Source organism: Oncorhynchus mykiss, chromosome 12 (assembly GCF_057628025.1).
Source record: "Oncorhynchus mykiss isolate SJ-2025 chromosome 12, ASM5762802v1, whole genome shotgun sequence".
Classification (NCBI taxonomy): Eukaryota; Metazoa; Chordata; class Actinopteri; order Salmoniformes; family Salmonidae; genus Oncorhynchus; species Oncorhynchus mykiss.
The window spans coordinates 47010810-47027885 of record NC_143033.1 but is presented as its reverse complement, the minus strand read 5'-3'; the positions used below and the strand labels follow the sequence as shown (position 1 = coordinate 47027885).

Below are 17076 nucleotides of genomic sequence, written 5' to 3'. Positions count from 1 at the left end.
TACAGAGAGAGAGAGAGAAATAGAGAAAGGGAGCGAGAGAGGAGGGGTCTGTGGCATCATGGCGTCTGTGACAGACTCAATGGGGCTTCCCATGCTATCTCCATGTTAAAGTAGTACATTTTCTTCTTCGTTTGATGTTTGAAAAAGTGTAAAGTTAATATTGGTTACCACCACATGCAGTGCTGGAGTTGAACCAAATGGAGTTGAACCAAATCTTGTCATTCATTTATTGTGGCCACTAGATGGCGGCCATATAGCTTAAAGACCCATAAGAATCCCCACCCAGTTGACTACCTTAAAATGGCGAATGCCCTCAATGGTAATGGTCATGCAAAAACGGTTTATTTCCATTTATTGATCTCTATGGGTAAAAGCCTGAAGCATCTGGTCGGGGATTCCACTTACCACCAAATATAGTGGTGAGAGGAAATCCAGTGACAGGCAGAGAAGACGGAGCATAATAAAACTGGGTTGGCATTCGGCATTTCTCATGGATCTTTTGGATCTCAAGACAGTTTTCTATTCTCAAAACTAGAATCTTTAACGAGATAGTTCACCTAAATTACAAAAAGACATTGGTTTCCTTACCATGTCAGCAGTTCAATTGACAAGGTATGACGACAATACATTTTGGGGTTTATTTCCCCGGCACTGGTTTCCAAATGCTAACGATTTTGCGTCTGTGGCACAAATCCCATTCAAGTTATGGTATCCATATTAGCATTTTTAGGTAGTTGATGCTCAAAAAAATGCTAATGTCAGAACCATGACTTGCTTATGTTTAAATATGCTTGATAATTATATATTTTTTATGTTGAAGTGATCCTTGCCTTCCATGCCTTCCCGTTGGAACGTGGCTCTTATACTTGCTATAAGAGCCATGTTACAATTTCCATCTATTAGCGCAATGCGTAGGGTCTTTGCCTTTCACACCAGCGACTCTCCGCTTACCTGCTTTGCCATTTAGCTACAGTATCAAGGAAGTTAATTGAGCATCTCTTTTGCAGTGTTGACGGCACAGGAGGCTGCTGAGGGGAGGACAGCTCATAATAATGGCTGGAATGGAGTGAATGGAATGGTATCAAACATATGGTGGAAACCATGTGTTTGACGTGTTTGATACCATTCCATTTATTCTGCTCAAAACATTACTATGAGCCCGTCTTACCTAATTAACGTGCCACCAGCCGCCTGTGGATGACGGCTATTAGAAAACACAACTGTGGTAATACATTTTATAAAACATTTAAAGTTTTTCTTGATGACAATTAGGACGCTTATCATATTTCCTAAATAAATAATCTTTTTTATGCCTAACCAAATGTAATTTCAACATTTTATAGGAGAGAAAGACAGAACTGATCAAGGCACTAATGGCTAATTCTTCACACCTGGCATAAATGCTGTGGCAAGGGCCTTACCTATAATTGGAGATTTGAGTGAATTCAGTCAGAACTTATGATGAGTTTCAAAAGAGGGGTATTTTGGCGTGTGTGATATATTCAGAAGTGTTTTTTACGTTACTCATATCAACTCTATAGACAAAACGAGAATGTCTCTACAATTCCAAACTCGAAGCAGGTTTCTTGAGCTCCATCTTTCAAACAGCCTTAACGACTGGGATATGGATGAAGAGATCAAGCTGACCACAACAACTGACCAATTTTACCAAGGTAAGAAAAACACCTGTGTGCAATTTACCCTCCGAAGGGGATTAATGATGACATGCTGCCCTGAAGTTGTGGTACAACACTTTGTTTTTTTTTGTCTGTCTATTACTCATTAGCAGGAGACAAACGGAATGATCAGTATCTGGTTCAGTGGCAGTGTGCAAGAATATCGAGAAGAAAGGACGACCTCTCTTTTCAAAACTATCAGAAATCAGTTGAGGGTAACATGCCTAATAGAGACGTTACTTAACTTTAGTCTTAGCCCCATTTTAAATGTTTCATGTATGTGTTTGGTGCTTCAATGTTATCTTAAAATGTACTTGCATTTCAGACTCTCCAATACAGCCAAATCTGTGGTTGATGGTCAACCCCAACCTAGCCTGCCCAATTAAGTATCCCAAAAAAGTAACAAAGATATTGAGTCCCAAGGTGCCACTGAAACACCTGGTACCAGTACCCAAGCCCACAGTCACCCATGTCAAACCCAAGTCTATCCCAAATGTGCTTCCAGTTTCACCTCCTGAGGACACCTGCTTGGCCGACTCTCGACATGACGCGTCCTCCAGTGAGTACATGGTAGGTAAACTCTGATCAGGAGAGCGAACTCATAGTGACAAAATACGTATTTAGTTCATGGTTTTCAAACAAGATTAAATCAGTGCAATATGTATAAGCATTTAGGAGCACATTGGACATATTGCACTCAATTGATCTCTTGCTTCAATAACTACATCTTGTGACATATTTTTCATAGCTTACAGATGAGGATGACGCCTCTTCGGTGGATGTCCCCGTTTGTCGGAAAGTCAAAACTGCCCGCAAGGCAAAGGCCCCTAAGGGTGGACCACGAAAGCTTAGTCTGGCCCAAAGCAAGCGCCTCCAGCGGGTCCTTCAAGACAGCAACAACCTGAAGAGCGGAGCCTGGCTGCGTCCCCCTGTCAACTACTGCATCTTAATCGCCATGGCTATTGGCAGCAGCCGCACTGGCAGCCTCAATGTCCAGCAGATCTATAACTTCACAAGGTAAGAACTACTGACCACAGAAGTATCACGTGTTTTTGAACTGATAGGTGGAGATTACCAGACCAGTAACACAATGCAGTTACTATTTTGTTGAAGCTGGAGCCACCTTGTCCTCTGATAGCCTAAGGGTGGAAGTTTCACCATGTTGCTTATATCAACAACATCCTCTCAGTGCTTCACAAGTGCATACAGAAGAGTTTAGGGATCTATTTATTGTGCCATCTTTATCGTTTCCATCTGTCATTGTTGTGACACCTTGAGGTCTCAGTCCTTGAAAGTGTAATGGAGGATGATTGTGTGTGATTCTCACGGCTCCCTCTCCCAGAGAGCACTTCCCATTCTTCCAGACAGCCCCTGACGGCTGGAAGAACACTATCCGCCACAACCTGTGTTTCAGCAACAGCTTTCGTAAGACCCCCCAGCAGGTGTGCAGCGAGGGGAAGAGGAAGTCCTGTCTGTGGCACCTGACTCTAGAAGGACGCCGGAGGCTGAGGGATGAAATCCACACCCTTACCGGGGACTCGTACAAAGTGTTGAAGAGAAGCATGAATAATCCTGGTGAGTTTCAGGGGGGCACAGTCATGGAATTACACACAGAGCCATTGAATTAAATTATAGAACCTTCATGTGCAGAGCTGTCTTATTAGAGGGTGACAGAGGACATTGTTTTCTTGCTATTTACATGCGTAGGGCTGTGTTTGATTAATATTGGATGTCGTTGACCCAATGATGTCCACCATTGTGCATACCAGTATTTTTATATACTAATGTATGGGCCAGGCTTTCAAATGAGGCTAAGGAAGTGGTTGGACAACAGGAGGGTTTTCATACTGAGCTGGAAATACTGTCAGTTACATTGGTGTGGCAACCTGTACATGTTTTTTTTCTTATTTGACAGATATGATTCAGACTTTGTTTGCGCTATGATCTGTGCCTTAGAGGTTACCCCAAACTGAGGTGGGACCTTGGGACAATGGCTGTGATGCAAGGGGCATCGATGGCTGTTGATAATGGATAAGTGAACAGCAGCACTTCAATTATGTTTTCCTTAGACTGTATATTTTTTGGGTATGTTATGGATTTTGGGGGTGTGCTAATGTTTTTCAGGTGTGTGTGTGAATTTATCACTAACTGTACTTTTGGATTTGTTCTGAAAATAAAAATGCATCAAATAACTTTTGGCAAATGACACCACTTGTTTATCTACTATCATCTCAGTTGGCTGATAGATATTAATAATAGATCTAAAAATGGTTTTGCATCAAAGATGAATAGTAAAAAACAAACAAATCTACAATAGATGGGTTGGTTGTTTAGCAACGCAATCTACATGTGCACAACTATGGGACAAAACAGATGGGGTTTGCTTTGATTGTTAGCCATATTAGCATTGACATGAAACCAGCTGAAATTAAGCATTTACCATTCCCCAAATGGTAGCTTCATGTCATTGTTGGTAGCTATCTAGCCATCCATGCTTGATTTGGAGGCTCTGTGTGGAGGGTGTGATGGAGTCTCCAGAGCAGGGGTAGGCAACCCTGGTCCTGGAGTGCTGCAGCCACTTCATGTCTTTGATTTAACCAACCTGGGAGACCAGGTGTGTTGACTTTGAGCAATCACTGAACTGCTTAATTACCTCAGTCATGTGTGGTGTCAAGTTGGAAGAATAATCCTGCAGTACCTGCAGCACTCCAGGAACAGAGTTGCCTGCTGCAGAGGCCAAATGGAGCTCTGTACCGCATTGCATGGCGCCTTCCAAATGTAACAATGTGGAGAGCTCCATGTAGCTCCGCATGTGACATGATTGGTTGACAGTAGGTGGGGGTGGTACATCCTGTATAAACTCACTTCCTTGACAACAAATATGGAGAACTTTGACGAATGGCTTTACCTGGAATGCTTTTCCAACAGTCTTGAAGGAGTTCCGCGTATGTGGGAACTCCTTCAAGAGTTCAAGAGTCAAAGTTCTCCATATTTGTTGTCAAGGAAGTGAGTTTATACAGGATGTACCACCCCCACCTGTCAACCAATCATGTCACATGTTGTGACACATTTTTACCAGTTGTAGGTAGGCTATTTGTTATTATCGAGACATTTATTTCCAAACCTTTTTCCATAAAACATATGAATACTCTAGAACTGATGTAGATCAAGAAATAATGGAAACAAAGCACTGGAAGACTGCTTTGGGCGCTCTAGAGCGTATTACATATCTGTTCGGAGGTGGTTTAAACTGCATTCTAATGTTGACTGCTTAAAGAAAACGGTATCAGACAAAGTGCTTTATGCATGCTCAGTTCTAGGGTCTCGGGCTGCATGAGTAGAAGATAGATATGGAACGCCCTCGCATGGTTCTTTTTATGGGGGAAAAGTCCTCGCTGAAACTGAAGGCTAAATGTGGAAAATTATACATTTGCCTCAGGTCATCAAGTAGCCTAATGTACAGTGGGGGGAAAAAAGTATTTAGTCAGCCACCAATTGTGCAAGTTCTCCCACTTAAGATGAGAGAGGCCTGTAATTTTCATCATAGACATGACAGACAAAATGAGAAATCCAGAAAATCACATTTGTAGGGTTCTTGATGTATTTATTTGCAAATTATGGTGGAAAATTAGTAAAAAAAGAATTGGGACCTTTAGACTACCATTTGATAAGCATAGGCTACAATCTCGCAAATGGGCCATTTAAGTTTGTCTTAACAGCACAATTGCCAGAAAATAGTCTAACGTGTTTTTTTTTGTGTTTCATGCTCAGATCTTCTGTCCAACTTTCATCACTCAAACTCTCCTGATTTTATCTATGAACATGTGCAAAGGGTATTTATTTACAATTATACACCTGGTTCAAGCTCTGTGCTGAATGGCTGAAAGCTGTGGTATATCAGACCATATACCATGGGTATGACAACTTTTTACTGTTCTAATTACGTTGGTAACCAGTTTATAATAGCAATAAGGCACCCCGGGCGTTTGTGGTATATGGCCAATTACCCTTTTCTCTTGTCACATTCATATTCATTAGCTTGCAATTATTATTTTGAAGAAACCTGAATTGACTAACGCTGTTACAAGTTATGATTCCTCAATTGGCTTGATAACGTTATTGGAAAAAGGGGTTAATATGGCAACATTTCTCTCGCTGTGAAAATAAGTTGGTCAGGTTTTGAGTGGTCTAACGGCTACAAGTTTTTTCCTGACCTGGCAACCCTGGTCCCACTGAAGTGTGAGCATTGTTTTCATGACGTTGTCAGCTGACCCATCTATAACATGGGGAACCTTCTATTTTGACGTTCAATGACAACCTGAACCAGAAATGATCCACAAAGGTCGATGACATTTTCAAAGTAAGGTCCATGCTAGCATCTTGTGTACTCCATTGTACAAGAATGGCAGGGATTCAATCCGATCGCGCTCATAGGCAATGTTACCGCGTTCGCGTAAATGCTGAAGATGTCGGCTCAATTGGAAATCGCCTTAAATGTGAAGCTCTCTATAGCACGCTTCGGATTGAATCCCGACCAATGTTTTTGCCACTTAAATGTTTCCAAATAAAATAATGAACTGGACTACAGCCACACTCCTGTTTCTCTCACAGATGTAGTGCAATGTAAAAGCGGGATTAGCCGCCAGTTGGAGCTGGGACTTTGAAGTACTGCAGTACTGGTACACTTTATCCTCCACAGGGCAAATGCTTTGTTTCAGAGCGGGTAGTAACCCCTGAACCCAAGGCTGAGGATGAAACACAGGTATGTCAGACCTGATGTCTCATCTAATGAACTCAGACAAGTGGCCCACGGTCACTGCTCGGGGATGGTTCACAAAGATCCACCGAGGTCTCTGACCACCCTACCTACACATTATCCTCTCTGAGATCTGGTGAGTGTTCTCTGGGTAGTGGTGGTTGCACCTGTTGCCCATCCCACACATGCCGTTACTGAGGGTGCAAGTGGCTGTCCCGGGCCTGCGCTCCTCTGGAAGTGTCTGTAGTAATGTCCCTGGGCCTCGTAAACCACACAGTGCCATACTGTCCTCGCACAGCTGGATCCCATGGAGAGCCCTCAGCGTCTCTGTACACAAGGAGAGCTAGAAGGGAACAGGAAAGGGCAAAACGATAAGTGTATCTTCGTCAGATTTTGAGACAACTGAAGTACTATACAGAGATGTTTTTGAACAGAAGAGAAGGCTTGATTATTTTCAGTGCTTTAAAGCTTTTTTTCTTCCGCATTGCATTCTTTGTTCTAGGTTCCAATTTGTACATTTCGATCTCTCACATGTAAAGTCGCATTGTCAAGCTGGTGTGAAATCTTACATACTGAATAACAAACAGCCTTATAAATATGCTAGCTGTTAGGGAGCTATGTGCAGTCTCAGCCAGGCTGGTTTGTAATGAGTTACTAAGGGGCCTAACTTTCACTTAGTCTCCCATTGACAATCCAATGAGCAGCCACACTATATAAATCTTTTAAAGGTAATTTACGATTGAGCAGCTTTTACCAGGGAAAATGACTTTAAAAGATGCATTGTCGGCTGTATAGTGCGCTATTCCATAACGCCCCTTGGATTGACATTTGCTCCTAAGAGATCTGCTCTCCCTGCTTAGCAGCCATGATAACCCCTCACCTCTGACCCCAGAGTGTGTTGCTGCACCCAGGCAAACTCCAACCCCACAATGAACACTGCTAGCAGTAGACCAGACAGCAGGACCCACCTATATTTTCCATGCTCAGCCCTACCCCAGAGAGAGAAAAATGTGATGTAAATGGTCTGGTGATAAACTTCCCTGATTAACACTCTTGACATTGATGTGAAATGTACATCACTATTGATGTTGCATAGATGTTAAATGTCATTATACAACGGGTGGGTCTAATCCTGAATGCCGATTGGTTAAAACCGCATTCCAGCTGGTGTCTATTACACAAGTTACAACCAGCTAAATCTATGATGTTCCATCTGACTGCGCAATCCACTATCTCATCAGCCCTGACAGGGAAGTTATAAACTTGATCTCCACTATAAAAAGCATCTAGACATTCTCACATTTCCTTAAGACTAACATTTAGTTTTCAACAGCAGAGATTTGTATAAACCTTGCTGTCTGTCTCTGACATTTGCAACATTGTTTCAATATTCAAATTCGATCTCCTGCTGTCCCTTAGTAATGAACATGTCAGAAGTTGGGACGACTGACGAGACCAACAGGCAGCGTTTCTAAGCCAGTCGAAATCATGAATCAGCTGGAATCATTTTTATGGATATATACAAAGAAATTTCAATTGAAAAAAGGTACTTTGCAGTCTTTTCAGCTTCAGTTTGAAGTTATTGTGTTAGCTGTCTTGTTGGCTAGCTACTGTGAACAACCATGTCCTGACGAGTGAGAACATTTTCTATGCCAGGCAAATTCTCACCTTATTAGCTCATTGTTATGGATGTATCCAAATAAATGTCACTAAACAGCTTTAACAAATTAAATGCAGCTACTTTGCTGTTATTCTGGCTGCACTGTTTGACGTGGCTAAGTTAGCTATAGTTGGCTAGCTAGAAAACAAGGGATAAGTACGCAATGGAACATTTAGAACGAACGACTAAGTCGTGTCCATAGATACAGAACAAAAAGACTGAATGACTGGGTCATGTCTCTGGCAACCAAACCGATAGAATGACCAGCCAGCTTGGGTAGCAACCTTAGATTTGTGTTGGGACGATATCTTGTGTAAGGATGAAATAGTATGAATACATTAATCAAAATAACATTTTTAATTTAAAAAGGTGAATCATTATTTGAATATGTTGTTCTGAACAACCCAGTGGCATGAACAACCCAGGTCTTACCCAGTGGCATGAACAACCCAGGTCTTACCTTGTGGCATGCCAATGCCGTAGCCCTTGGTGTCCAGCAGGCCTCCTATCTGGGTGAGGTTACAGTTGTGCTGGCGGTCGTACTCATTCATGGTGCTCTCCAGCAGGTAGGCGTAGTTGGAGTTGAGCACCTGGTCGAAGCCTTCCTCCGTGCTCTTCACAAACACACTGGGTTACTTGGTGTGAATGAAGTTCCACATGCGCTGGTAGGTTTGGTACCGCGAGTTCTGTGGGCAAGCAAGTGAGAAGAAGAGAAGGCTGCAACAAATCTGTAGGCTAACCCAGCAGACAAAATTGGTTGAAACAAAGTATGAGATAGCAAGCATTATGATCTCTCTCTACCTGAAAGAAGGCCATGGTTGAGCCTACCTGCATGATGCCATACTATGTTGAGCTGGTCTGCCAGGTCGTGCGCTGACTCAATAAGAGCCTCCATCCTCTGGACAGTGAGGAAGGTGGCCAGGTTGGCCGTGTAGGAGGACACTATGATCAGTGTGAAAAACCACCTGCAGCAGGAAGGAACAGCACAGCTGTTCTTAGTACACAGAAAGGCTCCCCGTTAAGCACAAGCCCCATTTGAATATTGAGGTGTGAATCCTGTTTATCCTGAGACAGTCAAATTGGTTCATACAGCGTGGTAAGCATGGAGTGCATCAATACCCGTGTGTGTCTCAATGTTAGAGTGAGTTAATTAATGGCCAATGGTTATCTTTGTGTTGGAAAATGGCCAACGTATGTGTGCATGCGTGCCTATGGGTCAATGCAGTCCCTATATAGGGGATTGTTGTGTAGTCTTACTCATCAGACAGCGCTGAGGCAGCGTGTGGACAGGGCATGGCTGCTTGAACCCCCCCTACAGGGGACCACAGACTGTTCCCCAGAGTGTACTGGTTCAGAACCAGCTTAGAGCGCCCCCGCAGGCATGGCTCAGTACTGAACCACTCATACAGCCAGGAGAATAAAACCGGGTGCTCATTATAGGGAAAATTAAAGCATACAGCTAGGGTTGTGTTGAATAGGAACACAACAGAAGTCAAATATTTGAAAACGGGGGAGGAAAGCTACAATCTGATCTTAACCAATAAGTATGCTCCTTTTAATATGAAGTTTTCAAAATCATTTCCTCCAGTTTGTGCCTACCAAACAGGTCACCCCAAAAATGATAAGAGTGGAAATTAGACCGCAGCTTCAGAATAGAATACCTGTTACAGTCCACAGCACCGCCAGTAGGTGACTGTGTCAATCTGCACATTTACCTGGCCACTAGGAAGAGCACACAGCTGACGATCAGGTAGGCCAGCAGCATGCAGAGCCATAGGCCTGGAGAGAAGGGGTCTAAGAAGGACCAGTAGCCTGGTCGACGGGTCTAAAGAAGCCAGAGCATAAATCATTTAGCCTGGACTCTACCTCCTTAAAAAATGTTTAAATCACTTCGCCCATCTATTGGATTGAAGACAGACTGATAAGCGGAGTGAAAAAAATTGTGTTCATTCTGGATCCACCAGGCTATAAAGAATTACCATGGAGATTCAATAGTTTCCAGGAAAGTGCTATTCACGCATTGATATGGTTGATAAGAAACAATGGATTTGGGTACACTCACCAGGTTTGAGTGCCTAACCTCTATCAAAGACACTCAATTACCTTGATCAACTACAGTATATCAATGAAGTTTAGATTTCTTAAATTTCCAAGATGGTTGAAAATGAATATCTATAATAAACATATTGTGTTGTCTGGTTTCACCAAAGAACTGTGCAGTCATATTTGGCATCTTTCATTGACTCACTAGACAGATAACAGTGGAGAAATTGCCCATATGCACATATCTAGGATCAGCTTGGCATCCCCAATCCTAAACCGTTGACATTATGGAGAAGAATGTAAAACTGACCTAAGCTCTTCATCCAATCTACTCATGGACTAAAGTCGGTGACCAATGTTTGACCAGTTCTCTATGCATGCCTGCGTGCTTGTGTCTCACCACATCATGCTGTGTACATGATGCTGATGCCCAGGGTTATGAAGGGTTTGGAGAAGTCAATGACCTTCTCTCTCTCTCTGAGATGGTGTGTCCCTCTACAGCCAGGTCAGCTTTCTGGAAGAGATTAGTTAGCCTACTGCAGTTAGCCTACTGTAAATATGGCAAACTGGTCCTGTGAGGCTCAGTTGGTAGAGCATGGCACATGCAATGACAGGATTGTGGGTTTGATTCCTGCTGGGGCCATCCTGCTGGGGCCATCCATACAGAAAAAAAATAAGTATGCACTACTGTTAAGTTGCTTTCCATAAAAGTGTCTGCTGAATGTGTGTAGGTTATTAAAAATCTAGTGTAGTGGACCTTGAGGCCAGGATGACCCGTGGTTTAAAAGGTATATATTGCAAAACATCTCTGTCAAGATCTTATAAAACAATCCATTTATTTATGCATTTCATTTGAGATAAGGCCAAACAAAGTTTCCTAGGCTCGTCCTTAAACGGTAAATCTGCTGTTGCTACATCCATTTTTAGAATGATAAAATGTACCCTTTGATAGTTGAAGAATATAACTTATAAATGCCTCATGAGCTTAGTTCAACTGTCGTACCCGATCACAACCCAAAATATAAGCTTGTTTTACTTCAATGTTTGTAAACAAAGTAAATGTAAAAAAACAACAACACTAGTCTACAGCCTCGTAACATGGTTAAAACTATCATTTTCATATCATGGATGGTCAGTCCTTTCATCCATATCTCTGTCTACACATTTGAGAGTGGTTTGATTTCTCCTGCCCCATTCCTCAGATTTGTACAGAAACAAAGGCGGGGGGGGGGGGGGGGGGGGGGATATGGGGCGGCTGGGTAGCCTAGTGGTTAGTTCCGTATTTTATCGAACGGGTGGCATCCATAAGTCTAAATATAGCTGTTACATTGCACAACCTTCAATGTTATGTAATAATTATGTAAAATTCGGGCAAATTAATTACGGTTGTTGTTAGGAAGAAATGGTCTTCAAACAGTTCGCAACAAGCCAGGCGGCCCAAAGTGCTGCATATACCCTGACTCTGCTTGCACAGAATGCAAGAAACGTGACAATTTCCCTAGTTAATATGCCGGCTAACATGAATTTCTTTTAATTAAATATGCAGTTTAAAAAATATATACTTGTGTATTGATTTTAAGAAAGGCGTTAATGATTAGGTAGATTGGTTCAACGACAGTGCTTTTTTTGCGAATGCGCTTGTTAAATCATCACCCATTTCGCAAAGTAGACTGTGATTCAATTATTAATTAATAGGCACCGCATCGATTATCTGCAATGCAGGACAAGCTAGTTAAACTAGTAATATCATTAACCATGTGTAGTTAACTAGTGATTATGTTAAGATGTATTGTTTTTTATAAGATAAGTTTAATGCAAGCTAGCAACTTACCTTGGCTCCTTGCTGCACTCGCATAACAGGTGGTCAGCCTGCCACACAGTCTCCTCGTGGAGAGCAATGTAATCGGCGTCCAAAAATTCTGATTACCAACTGTTATGAAAACTTAAAAATCGGCCCTAATTAAATCGTCCATGCCGATTAATTGGTCGACCTCTACTTGAGACGTCTTAAAACATATATATAAATTAAGACATCTTGAGACATCTTATAGAGTCTATAGACACGTGTTGGAAATACCAATGTCTTGAGGCATTTGTTGTTTTCGTGTTTTATTAGTTATTAAAGGGGAACTGCACCCGCTGATTTGGACTCGTTTTTTGGCTCGCTCCTCAAGAAATGCTGGTGGCCATGACAGAAGCCAAACGTGAGTTGGCTTGGAGGTGTGGTTTGATGTGGGTGTTTCTTTGTGGTGGCATGGACACACCTAAGACACACCCATCTGTTAGAACTTTGCCTGCAGCTGTTTCCCTCCACTCAATCACAACAAATACATCTCCAGCAGGTTGAGCTCAGTAACTACAGGCAGATGTATGGTGAGACGCCAGAAGCTTTTATTTATTTATTCAGGGGAAACCCATTGAGACCAGGGTCTCATTCATAACTGAGCCCTGATGAAGACAGCTTGGCTGTCGAAACGTTGGTTATAAAATTATTGCGTTTGAGCTCCTAGAGTGTGCGGCTCTCCTTTTCTCTTCGCGTTCTTAGGAAACTATGCAGTATTTTGTTATTTTATGTATTATTTCTTACACTGTTACCCCAGGAGATCTTAAGTCTTATTACATACAGTCGGGAGAAACTATTGGATATAAGAGCAACATCAACTTACCAACATTATGACCAGGAATACGACTTTCCCGAAGTGGATCCTCTGTTTGGTCCACCACCCAGGACAATGGATCGGATCCTAGCAGGCAACCCAAAACAATGGTGCCGCAGAAGGGGCAGATGGAGCGGTCTTCTGGTCAGGCTCCGTAGACGGGCACATCGCCCACTGCTCTCGAGTACCCTAATTGCCAATGTCCAGTCTCTTGACAACAAGGTAGACGAAATCCGAGCAAGGGTTGCCTTCCAGAGAGACAAACTGTAAACCACATATCCCAAGGCTGCATTTATTGTAGCTGGGGATTTTAACAAAGCTAATCAGAAAACAAGGCTCCCTAAATGTCATCAAGATATCGAATGCGTGAACCGGGCTGACAGAAACAGACAAACTAAAACAGGAAACACCCGTGCCCAGGTCCGTTCAATGCTGGTCCGACCAGTGTGATTCCACGCTTCAAGATTGCTATGATCACGTGGACTGGGATATGTTCCGGATAACAACAACATTGATGTAAATTCTGATTCGGTGAGCGAGTTTATTAGCAAGTGCATCGGTGATGTTGTACCCACGGCAACTATTAAAACCTGGAGCGATGGGTAACGATGCTTCGTGGGTGACTGTTGTTGATGTGTGCAGAGGGTCCCTGGTTCGCGCCCGGGTATGGGCGGTAAAGTTATACTGTTACACGTACCCCGGTTGACTTTATGCTCGACCCGCTCAGTTTTCTAGCACAAAACACCAGAAAAATGCCAAAATGAGTAGAAACAGCTTTTACACTATGATGACTATTAGATGTTCAATGTTGCTTTTGAAAAAAATTATTTAAAGGAAGTTTCACCATATTAAAACGAGAGTTCACATAACAGGGTTGACCTTAAAATGAGGTACAGACATAAATTAATAACTAATCACATTAAATAAATAATATCCGTCAGAAATGACATGGTCAAAGCAACTAAATAACTAGGGCTGATGGTGAAACTTGGAGAAATGTTTAGAAAGAGTGAGTTGAAATCTTGACAGAGGGACATGTAAACATTCTGAATTTAGCCACTTTAGCACAGTGGCATAGACACAAATTGCTGTGTGGCTGGACATAAGTAACATTTTCCAGAAAAAAAATACAGCAAATATACCCCGACATATCACATTGCATAATTTAACACATAACACAGGATAAATACGACCTAAAACACCACACATTTCCCTTGACAAACAAGCCCGTTATTATTGCCAAGTAGGGAGCGCAAGTAAGCAACCGCTAACATAACCACCACTGACAAAACAGCCCAACTGACCGAGTCCGACAGTAAAAAAAACATAACAAAATACACAACATGTCTATCACCTACATATTCAGAGAGAGAGATTATATAGCAGCAGACAAATTCAGTGATAAAATGGAACAAAGTATACGGTCACAAAATACGGATATCTTTATGTTTGTTCAGTCTGACAGTCGAATGCGATGAAATAATCAACATATCAGAGATCAGATCGACCACTCCCATTCAAAGAAACGATCTATAGTACAGGCACAAGTGGATTCAGCAAGGAAGAATAGAAAGCCCTGGAAGTGTTTTCATTAAGCCCAAAAGTGCTTTTTTTTTTGCCATATGAAAACAGCCACACACAATACAAACACTTTAGGGCTATATCTTGAAATACGGCGGACATGAAATGAAACTCTACAGGCATTCAGGCATGAAATCATTATACTTAATACCACAGCAGGTATGAATACACTAGCTCACTTTGAATAAAATACATACATGCATATCCTACCAAGGCAGGCATGAAAACATTAGGCTAAAATATTTTTCCGCTTGTTTAACGGCTTGAGATTAGGGTTGGGTATTTCCCTTTATTGCTAGCACCTGCTGTTGTTGAGCGGTGGAAATGTTTAAATCCCCATTAGCTGCGTGCAACAACCTGTGCAGGTACATTGCTGTAAACTTCAGTAAACAATAGCGTTATTTCCAAGGTATCTGGAAGTTATAGGTTTCCTGAGAGAACGCCAGAAAATCTCTCCATCAAAGCATGAATGAGGTTGTTTATAATTTCCTCTATGGCCAACAGATAAAATCGAGTTGAAGTCGGATCTCATGCAAGATCCACTAGTAAACCCCTCAGGTCTCAAGTGCTTGTAGGTTTCACTCACGGTAATCATCTTCCACTTGTGCTCATTGCGGATAAAGAATTAATGCCAAGCAGAACTAAAAAGTCGGTTAAATGTCCACGCGGTATCAAGTTCGATCCTGCTGCGCCGAGAAGCCACTCCGCCGTCAGCGGAAGAAAATAGTTGCTTCGTGAGAAATGTTGGGCTTACTGAAGTACGTTCTGTTTCGTTTTACAAACGATTCTAGTCAAGTCAATGCATGGTGTAGCCCGGCCCTCTGTCTGCACTGATGAGTAGGCAAAGACATCAACTGTTCTCGTTGGAATCTCAATAATGCGTGATTGAAATCTCAATGCTACATACTTGAAATGACTTTACTGACTACTAGAAGTATCCTATTGACAGTGCAGTGTGTCTACTACATTACAAACATAACCCGCACTGATTAACATATTTCTAAAGATGAGGCTTATATGAAAGGAGAAACATCACAATTGGCCTGAACTCCAAGTTCCCATAATGCAAGAAGCATAGACGATGGACTAAAGAGTGAATGAATCATGGATACAGAGGTAAGTTAAATGAAAAGAGTGGCACCCATTTTTCACAATCGGTTATTGGCAATACTTTTTGTTCTTAATTTGGGAAGAAACCAGTCTCTTAAACACTAGTGTCCAGTTGCAGGTGGTTCTCCAAAAAGCAGAAAATTCAGAAATTAAATCCACGTTTATTGATTTGTAATGCTGTATGATGCTATCACCTTACAATTCTGTAGCTACATTTTTTTTTTAAAGTCACCTTTATTTAACCAGGCAAGTCAGTTAAGAACATTCTTATTTACAATGACAGCCCAGGAACAGTGGGTTAACTGCCTTGTTCTGGGGCAGAACAACATATATTTATTTACCTGTCAGCTTACGGATTCGATTTAGCAACCTTTCGGTTACTGACCCAACACTAACCACTAGGCTACCTGCCAACCCCAATTCATGAGATGAACACAGCTGTAGCTCGGCCACCTTCCACCGCAGATGCGAAAGGTCAACATACAAAAAACATATCTTTAGCTTAAGCAGACAGATGTTTATTTTTTATTATACCTTGAGCAGAGCACGAGGTGGCCTTTATTATTATTATTATTATTATTATTATTTAAAAAATAAAAACATTTTCATGCCCAGCTAATGAGGCCCCTTGATGTGAGGCCTGAGGCTATTGGCTCTTTTGCCTAATGGTAAGTCCGCCAGTGCTGATATGTTGGAAGTTATAGGAAAATAGATGGACACCTACACCCCTGGCTGCACTACCTCCTTTTGTTTCTGTTGTGTTATTTGGTATGTTTTATAATCTTTTTTTGAGGAAAAATGTAGCTACGACTGAGATATGGTTGTCTCACCTAGCTATCTTAAGATTAATGCGTTACTGTAAGTCGCGCTGAAGAAGAGCATCTACTAAATCAGGGTTTCCTCAAACACTGGGGCATGCCTTCATTTATTTAATGTTTATTTAATGTTCTGAAACTGGTCCTTCGTGTTACTCTCCACTTCACTCCACCTGCTCAACCCAGATCCAAAAGAACCTGTCACTTTCCACCTCATGACATTTGTCGTAGCTTCAGCAGGATGGCCTTAAGGAAGACCCGGTGTGGTCTAGACTGGAGCAGGATCGAGTTCCCTATGGGTGACGGCTCAGCAGCTGAGAGTACATGGACAATGCACTGGTGAAGCTAAGGGGACTGCCAGCTAAGAGGCCAGGACGGAGCATCCATGTGAGCTGTGGAGAAGTCGGACGAGGTGGTCCACTCAAAGTGGGTGAGTGGTGCGGCTGGGAAGACCGGGAAGGAGAGTGCAGGAAGCACAGCCAAGGAGGAGTGGGGCCACCCATACCTAGAACTCCAATCAGGGGTGGACTGGGACCAGAAATCAGCCCTGGCATTTCTCACACCAGCCCATTCTCTCTCTTTAGGCACCCACACCGGACAATTATTTTCCTCAAGGCCCCCACACCTGCCCATTTATTTTCCCCATGAGGTCCCTGTTATTAGCCAGATAATTATAATTGAACTGTAAAAACCTAAAAAAGTTAGACTGGCCTAAAAACTAGGCTGTGGTAATGAGTCTGACACTTTGGAAGTTATGGGAAACAAGATGGACGTCTGC

The 17076-nt window shown here is 42.3% G+C and overlaps 2 protein-coding genes across 8 annotated transcripts; one reads left to right on the top strand and one right to left on the bottom strand.

Moving 5' to 3' along the window:
• The first annotated feature begins 1437 nt into the window (after positions 1 to 1437).
• foxr1 (forkhead box R1) lies at positions 1438 to 3868 on the top strand. 2 transcript variants are annotated; one of them, XM_021623931.3, is made up of 6 exons: positions 1438 to 1673; positions 1790 to 1891; positions 2002 to 2246; positions 2425 to 2693; positions 3019 to 3251; positions 3592 to 3868. In XM_021623931.3, exons 1-6 carry the CDS (start codon positions 1553 to 1555, stop codon positions 3618 to 3620), a joined length of 999 nt encoding a protein of 332 aa, XP_021479606.2. In that variant the 5' UTR covers positions 1438 to 1552; the 3' UTR covers positions 3621 to 3868. The 2 variants fall into 2 exon arrangements, with proteins under 2 accessions (XP_021479606.2, XP_021479605.2); XM_021623930.3 differs by having other exon boundaries at positions 1787 to 1891.
• A 1391-nt stretch (positions 3869 to 5259) lies between these two features.
• Positions 5260 to 15314, bottom strand: LOC110537694 (uncharacterized). Of its 6 annotated transcripts, XR_016485097.1 has the most exons (7): positions 14960 to 15133; positions 12802 to 13040; positions 10536 to 10649; positions 9808 to 9917; positions 8921 to 9057; positions 8553 to 8778; positions 5260 to 6775 (listed from the first exon to the last, which is right to left on the bottom strand). XR_016485097.1 is itself a non-coding variant. In XM_090192592.1 (6 exons), the coding sequence occupies exons 5-6, from the start codon at positions 8641 to 8643 to the stop codon at positions 6624 to 6626; spliced, it is 243 nt and encodes an 80-aa protein (XP_090048718.1). In that variant the 5' UTR covers positions 8644 to 8778; positions 8921 to 9917; positions 10536 to 10649; positions 12802 to 13040; positions 14960 to 15133; the 3' UTR covers positions 5260 to 6623. The 6 variants fall into 6 exon arrangements, 4 of the variants coding, with proteins under 4 accessions (XP_090048718.1, XP_090048716.1, XP_090048717.1 ...); XM_090192592.1 differs by having other exon boundaries at positions 8921 to 9917; XR_016485096.1 differs by having other exon boundaries at positions 9808 to 10649; positions 12802 to 15140.
• Between the last annotated feature and the right edge of the window lie 1762 nt (positions 15315 to 17076).

Excerpts from the sequence above, each read along its gene's own strand:
- foxr1 (XM_021623930.3), top strand. The coding sequence starts at position 1,553 with ATGTCTCTACAATTCCAAACTCGAAGCAGGTTTCTTGAGCTCCATCTT. Across the intron at positions 1,892-2,001 it reads CTATCAGAAATCAGTTGAGG|ACTCTCCAATACAGCCAAAT; the intron begins GTAACATGCCTA and ends CTTGCATTTCAG. Across the intron at positions 2,694-3,018 it reads CAGATCTATAACTTCACAAG|AGAGCACTTCCCATTCTTCC; the intron begins GTAAGAACTACT and ends TCCCTCTCCCAG.
- LOC110537694 (XM_090192590.1), bottom strand. The coding sequence starts at position 8,643 with ATGAATGAGTACGACCGCCAGCACAACTGTAACCTCACCCAGATAGGA. Across the intron at positions 6,776-8,552 it reads CGGCATTGGCATGCCACAAG|CTCTCCTTGTGTACAGAGAC; the intron begins GTAAGACCTGGG and ends GTTCCCTTCTAG.